Source organism: Mustela putorius, unplaced genomic scaffold (assembly GCF_011764305.1).
Source record: "Mustela putorius furo isolate JIRA1106 unplaced genomic scaffold, ASM1176430v1.1 tig00003836_pilon_pilon_pilon, whole genome shotgun sequence".
In the NCBI taxonomy this organism is placed as follows: domain Eukaryota; kingdom Metazoa; phylum Chordata; class Mammalia; order Carnivora; family Mustelidae; genus Mustela; species Mustela putorius.
In genome coordinates this window covers 17,460,500-17,472,703 of record NW_025421989.1, presented here as the reverse complement: position 1 = coordinate 17,472,703, position 12,204 = coordinate 17,460,500, and the positions used below count along the sequence as shown (strand labels likewise).

The 12,204-nt window shown below is 46.8% G+C and overlaps 1 protein-coding gene across 1 annotated transcript in view; it reads right to left on the bottom strand.

Moving 5' to 3' along the window:
- Nucleotides 1–12,204, bottom strand: part of SMS (spermine synthase) — a 48,596-nt gene that overhangs the window by 20,155 nt on the left and 16,237 nt on the right. Inside the window, exons 2-4 of the mRNA XM_045089405.1 lie at nucleotides 8,139–8,259; nucleotides 4,251–4,341; nucleotides 3,651–3,715 (exon numbers count right to left, since the gene is read on the bottom strand). Coding sequence (XP_044945340.1) covers nucleotides 3,651–3,715; nucleotides 4,251–4,341; nucleotides 8,139–8,259 — 277 coding nt within the window. The remainder of the gene's footprint in view (nucleotides 1–3,650; nucleotides 3,716–4,250; nucleotides 4,342–8,138; nucleotides 8,260–12,204) is intronic.

The window sequence follows — 12,204 nt, the reverse complement described above, 5'->3', positions numbered from 1 at the left end:
CCTGTGGGGTAGCCCTCTCAAAACTGCGCAAAAGCCCTGATCTCTCCACAAATCTCCAGTAGTAGCTTTGGCATCTAGAAGATTCTTGCCTGAATATATTATTACTACTAGAAGGATTGCAAACTGAGAATTTCCCATCCCATTCTTTTGCAAACGCTCAGTATTTCAGACAATGTGAATGTACTAGGAACTACCAGCAGAGGACACTAAATGACAATGAAAACCACAGCCTGAACCAGGGACTGGCAAATCGAAAAGAAACACAAAATGAGAACTAGCTCCCTACCTACCTGTGTGCAAGTCATGTGTTCTCCAGCAACAAACAGCTGTATGCTGAGATCTGCTACCTCTGACTTCCTCTGGTGAGTCTCTGCCCTCCCACTCACCTGTTTCCAGGAATACAGTCTGAACCTGTTTTAATGAAGCTTCCTCTGAGCAAACACTGACAACCATGAAGAACATTAAGACTGGGGCACCGGGTTGGCTCAGTTGGTTCAGTGTCCGACTAGATTTCAGCTCAGGACATGATCTCAGGGTCATGGGATAGAGCCCCACATCGGGCTGTGCGCTGGGTATGCGGTATGCTGGAGATTCTCTGTCCTTCTGCTTCTGCCCCTCCCCCTGCTTGCATGTGCACTGTGTGTGTGTGTGTGTGTGTGTGTGTGTATACATATAGACAACAACATTCAGATTTACAAAGCAGATTCCCATTAATTCTCATTTAATCCTAGCAACTCTTGATTTAACCCCTCCCTGCACTGCTTAAGTGAACAAAGGCAGCTGCTAGAATGTTCGTAGACCAGGCCTGTCTTGTAACATGTGGAGACCCAAACAGGACAATACATTCTCCTCCCTGGCCCAGAGCATGCAAACAGGACTTGGGGGAAGCCTCTTCGAGCCCTGGCTAATGGTTGGTGGCTACACAGAAGCAGGAGCGTCAAACTACCAGTGACCTTAGATGAAGGTGAAAAATGCCAAGTCATGGGCTTTCAGGGGAGGAAACCCACCCCCTGGTTGACAGGCAAGCAAGCTATAAGAAATTACTAAACTATGCAAAAACCTGATGAAACAAAATGTCCATTCTCAACTGTGTCACTAAGTGCCTTGGCGGAAGTAAGGAACTCATGGCAACACAACGGTTTTCATTTGTTTTAATTTTATTAAATTTTCTTAAGATTTCATCCTTAAGTAATCTCTACACCCAAGATGGGCTCCGACTCATAACCCCGAGATCAAGAGTGGCACGCCTGACCGACTGACGCAGCTCGGTGCCCGGCAACACAATGGTTTTTAGTCTGGCAAAGAAACAACAAGGATCTCTAACAGGATGAGGAAGCCATTTATCTTGATGAAGTACTCATCCTAGCATGAAGGGCATCTCCTTGTAATGGGCTACCGGAGATGTTCTGGAGCCCAGCACAACCCCTCTTTCAACCTTCACTGCTGAAAATTGAAGAGGATTGTAGAGAGCAAGTCAGACAGAGCAAGTCCTGGGTCTCAGGTACACTGTGCCTACTGCATTCTCCCTCACCCCCGACGCCGACCCTGACAAAACTTAGTGGACATAAGCTTGTTTTCCTGTTCCTTTTCTTTGGAAAAAGAGAATATAAAAATAACTTATCTAATGCACCTCATAGCTTTTTTTTTAAGATTTTATTTATTCATTTGACAGAAAGAGACACAGCAGGAGAGGGAACACAAGTGGGGGATGGGGTGGGAGAGGGAGAAGCAGGCTCCCCGCCAAGCAGGGAGCCTGATGTGGGGCTCGATCCCAGGACCCTGAGATCATGACTAGAGCTGCAGGCAGACACTCAACGACTGAGCCACCCAAGTGCCCCCATCCCATGGCCCACAGGGGAATAATGATTTCAGATAATGTTACGAGTTACTTGATGACTAAATTTCTAACCATATCATTCCCCAGACAGAAAAAATGGCATCACTGTTGTCCTTTTGAGGCCAATTACAAAAAGCCTGCCACCAAGTACTCCCAGTAACTTCTGGACCCCTCTACCGTGATTTTACGAAAAGCTGTAAGGAGCGATGACAAGCAAAAGCAAGGTCTGTATTTTGAACTGAAAATATGAAGCTGAACTCCACTCTCGCTTGGAGAACTGCTCTACCCGAAACAAAGACTTCTCGTGGGTGCCAAAACCCATAAATGTATTCCATCTACTTACTTACTCCTAGAAGTAACCCCAATAAAAGCAAGACCAATAAAAATCAGAGGCATTTTGATGTTGGCCAATTCATCATCACAGAGTTAACACATCACAGAGTTAACACATTTCAGAACACAGTGGGAACCCTCTGAATTCAGGTTGGTGCACACATACGTGTGCACCAGTCGAAGAAATGCTAAAAACTTCTGCAAGCAGGAAAAGGTGGAAAGCCCAGAAAAGTGGATGGGTGTGGACATGTTTTTAAGGACAGGGAAGAGGGAAATATGGCTGAGGAGCTGTATACTGAACTTAGGTGGGGTAAACAAATCTTGGTGCTCTGACCGACTTCCACAGTGGGCAAGTTGTACACTATTGTGTTCATTTACTGGCAGTTTCCTGCTTTCTACCCTATCAGGAGATTAACCAACATTCTAGTTGCCTTACATCAGCCCTGGAGCTTTCCTGTGGTCTGAAAAAACTTAGCATGCTGAGCTAATAAGTCCTCCACACACATCCTAGGTCTTGCCAAAATGAATGCCTGCTTCTGGAAAGTCCTGTCAACTAGAGAAATCTGTATTCTGGTTGCTTCCATCAGTGATGACATGACCTTGATAAAGTCCCTCTAGGTTTCTCTGTGTTTGCTGTTGTGAGTAAGAGACAGATCTCCCACTATTCAGGGCCTGATAAGGAGCCACCCAGAGACCAGAGCAAACTGGTGAGAATTACTTGTGGGGCATCCATGATTAACTCCTATTCTTAATTCCCAGGCCTCTCACAAGACTCTGTCCATTCCAACAAATGTCAAAGCTGTGACTTCTATCAAAGCTCTTTTAAAATCTGTTGCCATGCACAAATACCATTGCAGTGTTCAAAAGAAATGTTCCATATCTGCGCTGTGCACTAGCCCTTAGCTCCTGACAGGGGCCAGTGAGACTGAGGAATGGAACTTTTTTATTAACTGAAATTTAAATAGCCACAGTCAGGATCGGGACTCGGGGGCTTAACAGCTCAGGGTGGGTGGCCTCTCGGATTCTTAGTATCTTGCCAAGTTACCTTACTCAAAAGCTTTGAGGCAAATTTTCTATCACCCCGTCTTGTCATAAATCAGAACTGAATTCCACTCCGGAGCCCCAGAGCTGAGCAGAGACAGCAACCTTTTCACTTTCCTGGACCAGGGTGGGGAGTTCTCTCACTCCCCTACGACTGAGGCAGAAGCCTCCCCCAGCTCCTCTGCCTTATACGCTTCCAGATCCTGATTCACTCACTATCTCCTCACTACCTGTGTTTCATTTTACACAGCGCATGCGTGCACACGTGTGTGTGCGTGTGCATATGTGTGTGTTCGTCTATTTTGTCTTGTTTGGGTGTGAGGCATCCAGTAGCTCAGTCTACCATGTTGGCCAGAAGCGGACACTACTCGGGGACAACACCGCCATTCTAATTTTACCAGTTAAACAAATATAAAAGGACATTCAGGAGTGGACTTACCGCTTCACCCGCACAGTACTGTCCTGACTCAATTCTTTCATTCGTTCTTCTACTTTGTTCAAAAGCTACAATTCAAAGAAAAGAAGTCATTGGGCTTACAGAAGAAGCTGAGTAGAACAGCTAAGGCTCCAGGAGGCTGAGGCCATGGTGACAGAGCTGGGCGATATTCCGGACCTCCCCCATCCCTGCAGCGGCCTCCAGGCCTGGCCCAGTTCCACACACCCACGCCAACCCAGCCTCCTGGTGCTAAGCTCAGTTCAAGTCACCAGCAAGATAACAGGAAAGGGGAGAGCACAAGGATAATGCAGATATAACATACTGCTCAAGTGTTTACATTTCGTCCAATGGAAAGGAAAATTACTCCGTTTTCAAGCAGCCAAAGAAAGGAACAAGGACAAGCCAGGTCCCTAACAATTGAGGAACCACTATTTTTCTTCTAAAATCACTTAGCTGGAATTTAAACTTAACTGGGAGATCAGCACTTGCATAAAATCATCTTATCATTAAAAAATATGAGATTTGATAACCCTCAAATACCTGTAATTAAAAATCGGTAAAAAAAATAAGTTAAATAAAAGTAAATAAAAGTGAAAAACCAACACTGTCCACTTCTTGGCCTTGCAAATCACCATCATAACTCTGAAGATCCAACAACACCAATCCATGCGGGTAAATTCTCAAACTGGCAAAGCTACAAAAGAAAGCATAATTTGAAGGTTAGGAATTGTATCATGGCATTCAAAAGAAGAAAAAAGACACCAACCCACCTAACTAAAAGGAAAGACTGCTGCTCTTTTTCCCCCTACATTACATGGTTAAGCCTTTGCTTTCTTACAAGAACGTCTTCTTGGAGGTGGGGAGCCACCAATCATTTAGGGAAGATTTAGACAGTCAGCAGATGCTAATGTTTTCACATAACAGGTTCTTGGGCCCCAAAAGTGATTCACTAGCAAGTTCTGTGAACCAGATTTTTTTTTAATTAAAAAAAAAACTAAAGTAAATTCCACCCCAACTCATGACCCCAAAATCAAAAATCACATACTCTACTGATTGAGCCAGCCAAGTGCCCTGGTGAACCTGATTTTTTTTTTAATCTTTTTACCTTATTGAGTGAACCTGATTTTTCAGAAGGTTCCTGGTACATAATTTGGCCAAGTTTAGTAACCATGGCCCTTCATCTTCAGGCCTTCCCAATTAACCTTCAGCAAGTTCACAATGGAGCCATGGTTTTCTGACTGCAAGCAAGTGGTGGTTAAACTGACTGAGATCAGGGTTGGCACACTCTAGCCCTACAGACTGCAAACCAGATCCAGCCTCCAAGACTTGTTTTTGTAAAGCCTGCAGACTAAGAATGGTTTTCACATTTTTAAGGAGTTGTTTAACAAAGAGAGAGAGAATATGACAGAGACTCTTAAGTGGCTCCCTACGAAACAAGCTTTCTGACCCCTAATTTGGGGGATCTTTACATTTTTCTTAAAATATCAGAGTGGGGGGTGCCTGGGTGGCTCAGTGGGTTAAGCCTCTGCCTTCAGCTCAGGTCATGATCCCAGGGTGCTGGGATCGAGCCCCACATCGGGCTCTCTGCTCAGCAGGGAGCCTGCTTCTTCCTCTCTCTTTGCCTGCTTCTCTGCCTCTTTGTGATCTTTCTCTCTGTCCAAAAAATAAATAAAATCTTTAAAAAAAATCAGAGTGAATCACATGCAATAAAAGTCTATTATGTAGAGAAACTTCTGCTTCAATCATACATGTACCTCTACTGTACAGACACAGATGACTGTGTACAGGGTTATGATATAAAAATACTTCTTGGGGTGCCTGGGTGGCTCAATCAGTTACGGGTCTGCCTTCAGCTCAGGTCACTGATCTCAGGGTACTGAGACCAAGCCCCACATCAGGCTCCCTGCTCAACAAGGAATCTGCTTCTCCCTCAGCCTCTGTCGCTGCTCCTTCCCCTACTTCTGCTTTCTCTCTGTCAAATAAAATCTTAAAAAATAAAAAGGAATAAAATAAAATTACTTCTTAGTTTAAGTTGTGGTTAAAGAGACATTTGAAAAGTACTAAATTAGAAGAACTCTATAGGCAGCGTGCCTGGATTAAAAACTCAACACTACTAGTTAATTTCACCTTCAGCCTTTAAAGGGCCCCCAAATCAAGTTCAGGTCCAGGAAACCACAAATAATTTACATCTGACTGAGCCTATCATTCCTCCCCACCACCACCACCACCACCACAGCACAAAGGAGAGGAGCTGGAGAGGAGTTAAGCGTGGAGAAACATCACCCTTAACCACCGGGGGCTTCTAGTGCAGTCCTCTGCCCATGGAGCGACAGAACCCAGGAGCACAGACAATGCTGAAGTTAAGAGCAAGTACAGGGGCGCCTGGGTGGCTCAGTGGGTTAAAGCCTCTGCCTTCATTCAGCTCAGGTCATGATCCCAGGGTCCTGGGATTGAGCCCCACATCGGGCTCTCTGCTCAGCGGGGAGCCTGCTTCCCCCACCCCTGCCTGCCTCTCTGCTTACTTGTGATCTCTGTCTGTCAAATAAAAAAATAATAATAAAATCTTAAAAAAAAAAAAGCAAAGTACAAAAGCTCAAGGAATTAAAACCAGCCTGTGGACCAGGACCACACCATCAAAAAGGGGCTGTTAATCAAAAGTCAGGCCAGAAGCTGAGTATGGTCCTTCTGAGCTGGTGCCTGGTCGCCCAGGCAGGGGTGGGAGCAGTGAAGTTTCAGGACAGGCACCACGGGGATGGGGCCCAGGGGAGCAAGTGAGAGAAGAGGGAGACCAATGTTGAAAATACGTTTTTAAACGAAGCATGTTAATTTTCATTTTTTCTGCTTTCAGAAGCAATTTCTAAACAGCTCTTGTCATTCAAAATTCCCTTCCAGGAAGAATTCCAGGTCCCCCAGACAACTGGAAATGGTGTCCATGGTAGAAGATTTAAGAAGTGAGGCAGAGAAGTCAGCAGGGCCTGGCTGCAAAGGCAGGAGATTCTAAGAGAATCAGGCTTCAAAGGGCCAACGGGGGTGGCGGGGTGGCAATGTGACATGGTTCGATTTGCTACGGTCCCCAAAGGATGGACCACATCCAGGACAGCAAGAGACCTTGGCGGAGAAGGTGGAGGAAAGAGGCCAGGATGGAGAGGGGCTGAATGGAAGCCTGCAGGAGCTGGAAGGAAACGTGTTATTAACTGGGCCAGGACGCCGAGGAGGGAGGGCAGGGAAGCTTGCCGGTGGTGTTGCTTTGGGATCACCCTTTTGGTGGTGGTGTTGCTTTGGGATCACCCTTGAGAAAAATTATTCTAGATACGTGTGAGGTATCTGTTAAACACATGCGTGGACATTCACTACATAGTCACAAATACAAATCTGGGCCTGGCGAGAGAGGAGCTGGGGAAGTCTTTGAGAGGCATCAAGAGAGGGAAGACCAATTATCCCCGTGGGGTGGAGCATGTTGATTTAGAAAGAGAATAACAAAAGGGGACACTCAGAAGTTCAAGTTTCCCTCATCTCCAGCATTGCCTTTTGGGCCTCTGAGGTTGTGGGAGTGGTTATTTTTCCTTTTAAGAGAGTAACAAGGGAGAGAATGCGGGACATTAATGAAACCGTATGGAATTCTAGTACTTTGTACCCACTGGGGGAAATAGAATTAAAGCCATTGAAAATACCCAGGAGTTCACATTTTAAAATTAATAGTTCAAATTACAAAGAATCTTACTAGTTCTGCATACTAAACCAGTCTAGATAGAATACAAACCTAGACTTAGGATAGCACAAAGAGCTTAACACTCTGGGGTCTTCTGTTATCGGTCAGTTCTTAATTTAGGTTTCCTTTCCTATTCCCACAAAATACTGGCTCTCATGTACATATTGATTAGGTCAAGTCTGGATAGTCTATAAGAGTCTTAAGGAAAAGAAAAAAAACAGCCTGAAATCTTGGATCCCCTCAGCTTCCTGTCCCCCTCCCATTCCGCATTTGATAATGGTCTGCATTAATCACTAACAACTTCTACCAGGGCTATTCACGGCGTGGTCAGCCGACCACAGACCAGCAGCATCAGCTTGCTGAAAATGCGACTTCCAGTGCTGCCCCAGAGCGGCTCCATCAAAAAACTCTTGGATTGGGGCCCGGGAATCGGGTTTAACCACCTCTGAATCGTGGCCTGCAGTTCACACTGCTTCTGCTGCCCAGGGGTTCTGGGTCCTGGCCACACAGAATCACCTGGTTGGGGGTGGGGGCTGTGGAAAAATCCTAATGCCCAGTGACCTCAATGTCTGGGAGAGTGACTGGGGTAATGTCTTGCGAAAGCACTCCCGGGGGATTCTACTGTGCAGCGAGGGCTATGAAGCACTGAATTCTAGACCCCTAGCATGAAACAGATCCCTGGACACGACCCCTCCCCCTTTGTTGTCAGTCTGGCAGTCCGTCTGCCCGGCCCCGCCCCCACGCCCCACCAGCTGAAGTGCTCAGATACGAAGGCCCCTCACCTGCCGTTTTTGTTGATATAGGTCGCTAGATAACCATGGTCTTGCCAGTTGTGCACGGACTCCGTCATCCCTTGCTCCTGGAAAATGGACTGGAGGCCTTTCAGAATGGTCTCGCCATCAGCTGGAGAAAGAGGGAGAGAAGGCAAGGTGGTCAGGATAAAACACATCCCAAAGGAAAGCCAGTGAGGTGCGGTTTGGTGACCGAACTTGGTAAGAAAACCTGAACACAGAGTTGCCGGAAGTCACTTGGGCCCGTTGTCATGAGCCATGGAGGTTCTCAACCCCACACGGATTACCAGGTTACACAAGACAGACACAGAAACACCAAGCACAAAGTTATTGTGCCAAGGATGCAGACAGGTTTTCGGCCAACTGGAGAGGACACAACACAATGTTTAGTTATGCACTGTGACCTGCACTGTGACCCCATCCGTGGCCAGTGGCCCTTCTTGCCCAAGGGAAGCTCGGTATCCCCGGGTAGGACTTCGGTCAAGGTTATAGAAATTGCATTAATCTCTGCAGGTTCACATGATGCCTGAATCTTCAAGGACATCTAAAATTATGACGCCCACGAGGAAAGGCAAGATGCAATTTGTTCTCCTCTAGTTCGATCTGCTAAGCACTCACTGTCTGAGAAGAGTAAGGTAAAAAACAGAGAGGAGACCGAATGGATTACTCTGTACTGTCCCACGAGCCCTCCGCGGGCTGGTGCTTTTTCCACATGACAGAAAAAAAACAGTGTAGGCTGCAAAGCGTCAAAATGGACAGTATGTACAAAGAGTGTATCTGCGACCCGAACCAAGGCAAAAGAAAAAAACAAAAAGATTCACAGCTGACCGCAGTGTGGTTTCACCAGAAAACTCACACTAGAATTCCTTCCATAAACTAAGAAGTGCCAGTGCTTGGACTAGACGTTAAGGAATTTTTCCACCCTACTTAGAATCTATCTCCAGCGATGTCTGGAACGATGCTCCCAAGACCTTCCAGAGCACAGTAAGAATGAAGACCACAAACTGCGTTCAGAGGCCAAATTAGACAGGAAATGTGTCTTAGTCTAGCGAGCACAGACTTTTCAAAAAACTCCGAAGTTAGCTGCCACTTAAAAACCAGACTTCAGGGCACCTGAGTGGCTCAGTTGGTTAAGCTTCTGCCTTTGGCTCAGGTCATGATCACAGGGTCCCAAGATCCAATCCAGCCCTGCAGCAGGGTCCCGGCTCAGCAGAGCGTTGGCTTCTCCCTTTCCCTCTGTTCCTCTCCCTGCTGTTGTTCTCTCTCTCTCAAATAAATAAAATCTTTAAAAAAAAATTCCACCTACCCCCACCATAATGGGTGGAATGGTGGCCCCCAAAAGGTATGTCCACATCCTGACCCCCAGAACCTGGAAGTGTGACCTGATTTGGAAAAAGGGTTTTGCAGACGTAATTATAGATCCAGAGGTGAGATCATCCCAGATTAGGCAGGTGGGACCTAAATCCAAGGACAAGTGCCCTCCTGACAGAAGATGAGACACAGGGATAAAGAGCTGCAGGTGCCAGAACACCAGGAGCCCCTGCAGCCAGAAGATCCAAGGAAGGACTCTCTCCCCTGGAGCCTTTAGGAGGACCACAGCCCTGCCAATAATGATTTTGAACTTCTGGCCTCCAGAACAGGGAGAAAATATGTCTGTTCCTGTAAGCCACGTGATCACAGCACTTGTGCCAGAGCTCCGGCAGACAGATACACCCACCAAAATCGGTACTTTCAATTTCACTTAACAAATGATGGCAAACAGCGTAGCAAAAACGGCAGTGAAGGCATCACTTGCTAATCCTTTGAGTCAAACCGAACACAGAGCTATTAGGACAGCACAACCAAAACTCATGGATGACATTTAAAACACAACTAGTTCAGTGTGCGGCTCCAAGCCCCCACACAGCAGCAGGGACACACAAGTGGGTCACAATGGGGGCCTGTATGGTACCAGCCACTGCGTGAGATGAAGACTTCAAACTTCGCATGGCAGTATCAGCTGGGGTTCACCCACCAGGAAGGCATCTCCTCCTCTGAGAAGGCAGCACCCAGGAGGCCACAGTAAGAGAGAGCAGGGGACCGGAGTAGAGCCAGAGAATGTCAGGGTGGCCAAGCCCTCTGCCAGCTGAGCTGCGGCTGCACCCGGGAAAAGGCCCCCCATCAGGGAAAGGCTCCTGGGGCCCGCGCACACCACGCCCTCATCGCAACACAAGCACTGACCTCACACCTCATTAGTGTCGCTCAGTTCCGGCAAAACTGTGTCTTTGGGAAACTCACTGAGAAAAGAGCTGGCTTCATGATTCTGAAAGTGGTTTCAGGAAATTAAAAGGGGGAAGCTTGAATTCTATCCTCTGAATGATACACAGTTTTAAGACCAAAATCCACCCCCTAAAAATTTCCGACTTCAAACTTCATAAAAAGAAGAGACCTTGTGGGGCGCCTGGGTGGCTCAGTAGGTTAAAGCCTCCACCTTTGGCTCAGGTCATGATCCCAGGGTCCTGGGATCGAGCCCCGCATCGTGCTCTCTGGTCAGCGGGAGCCTGCTTCCTCTTCTCTCTCTGCCTGCCTCTCTGCCTACTTGTGATCTCTGTCTGTCAAATAAATAAATCAAGTCTTTAAAAAAAAAAAAAAAAGAACCTTGTTCAGTCTGTCTGCCACTGAAGCCTGCTGGGGACAAGCTACGAGGAAGTGACTGAGCCGCAGGGCGGTAAAGACAATGTGCCCGGCATGGCCGAGTCCCACTGAGCCCAGCGCTACTTGCCCTGAACAAGAAAGCCACTATGTCATTATTCAACCCCTCCTTGGCTAGAACACACGTTTTCTGTTTTGAAAGTGTATAAAACAAGTCATCACTCCTGGTAAATGGCCGCAAGACTGGGTTCTGTTGGCACATTACAGAACACGAATCCCCTATGCTGGTGAGGGGGACCCTTCAGACAGGGCCACCCCACGCAGGGAAGGCGGACCTCGGTCCCAGGGCTGAGCTGGAGAAAACTCTTCCTTGGGCCAGGAAAAGGGGTGTCTTTGTCTAATACACCGAAAAGCCTTGATAGAGAGCCGCCCCCTTTTTCTAGCAGGCACAATTAGTGGAAAGGCACTGAGGGGGCCAGTGGAGGCCCTCCAACCAGGTTTCAAACTGAAGAAAAACATATTATGACAGAAACCCACTGGAGAGTGTTATGTATTTCTATACTATGGGCTTGCCCCTCAGTCCAAAGAAATCTGCCAGGTCTGAATGTTATTTCCGGCTGTCACCTCTGCCTGGTCCCTTGTGGGCACTCAATGTGCTGGTCCTGCGGGGGATACACTGATGTGCCTTTCTGCACTCACTGTTCCCAGCCCTTGGAGAAGATTCCAGAAAGGGGCTCCAGAGCAGAAACTATCCAGCAACTCTTTTCCAGAACTAAGGTTTGAAAATGAAAACAAAGCCAAGGACGTGAGCTCCACTAGGTTCAACAATGAGGCCTGCTTGGTCATTTTTTTTAAGATTTTATTTATTTATTTGACAGAGAGAGATCACAAGTAGGCATACTGGCAGGCAGATATAGAGAGGGGGAAGCAGGCTTCCCTACTGAGCAGAGAACCCGATGCGGGGCTCAATTCCAGGACCCTGGGATCATGACCTGAGCCGAAGCCAGAGGCTTTAACCCACTGAGCCACCCAGGCGCCCTTTGCTTGGTCATCTTGATCTCAGGGGCTCAATAAATGTTTTGTGGTAAATGAAAATTTATTTTAGTTGGCTAAATTAATCAACCATATTGCTGTATCTTTGTAGAGTTTCTAGAATGTCTAAACCTGTGGTTTTCAATCCTAACAATGCATTATAATTACCTGGGGAGTTTTTTAAAAGTGGTATGTCACATCCCAGACCAATTAAATAAAAAGCTGTGGGTGAGAACCAGGCATCAGTATTTTTCAGAGCTCCCTGGGAAATTCCAATGTACAGCCATGGTTGAGAACCACTGAGCAAAACCACCAGATACAAAAAAGAACAAGAAATCCCCACTATTTCCAAACTCATTAGTAGAGTCACCAAAAGGTTATAAAAAATGTTGAA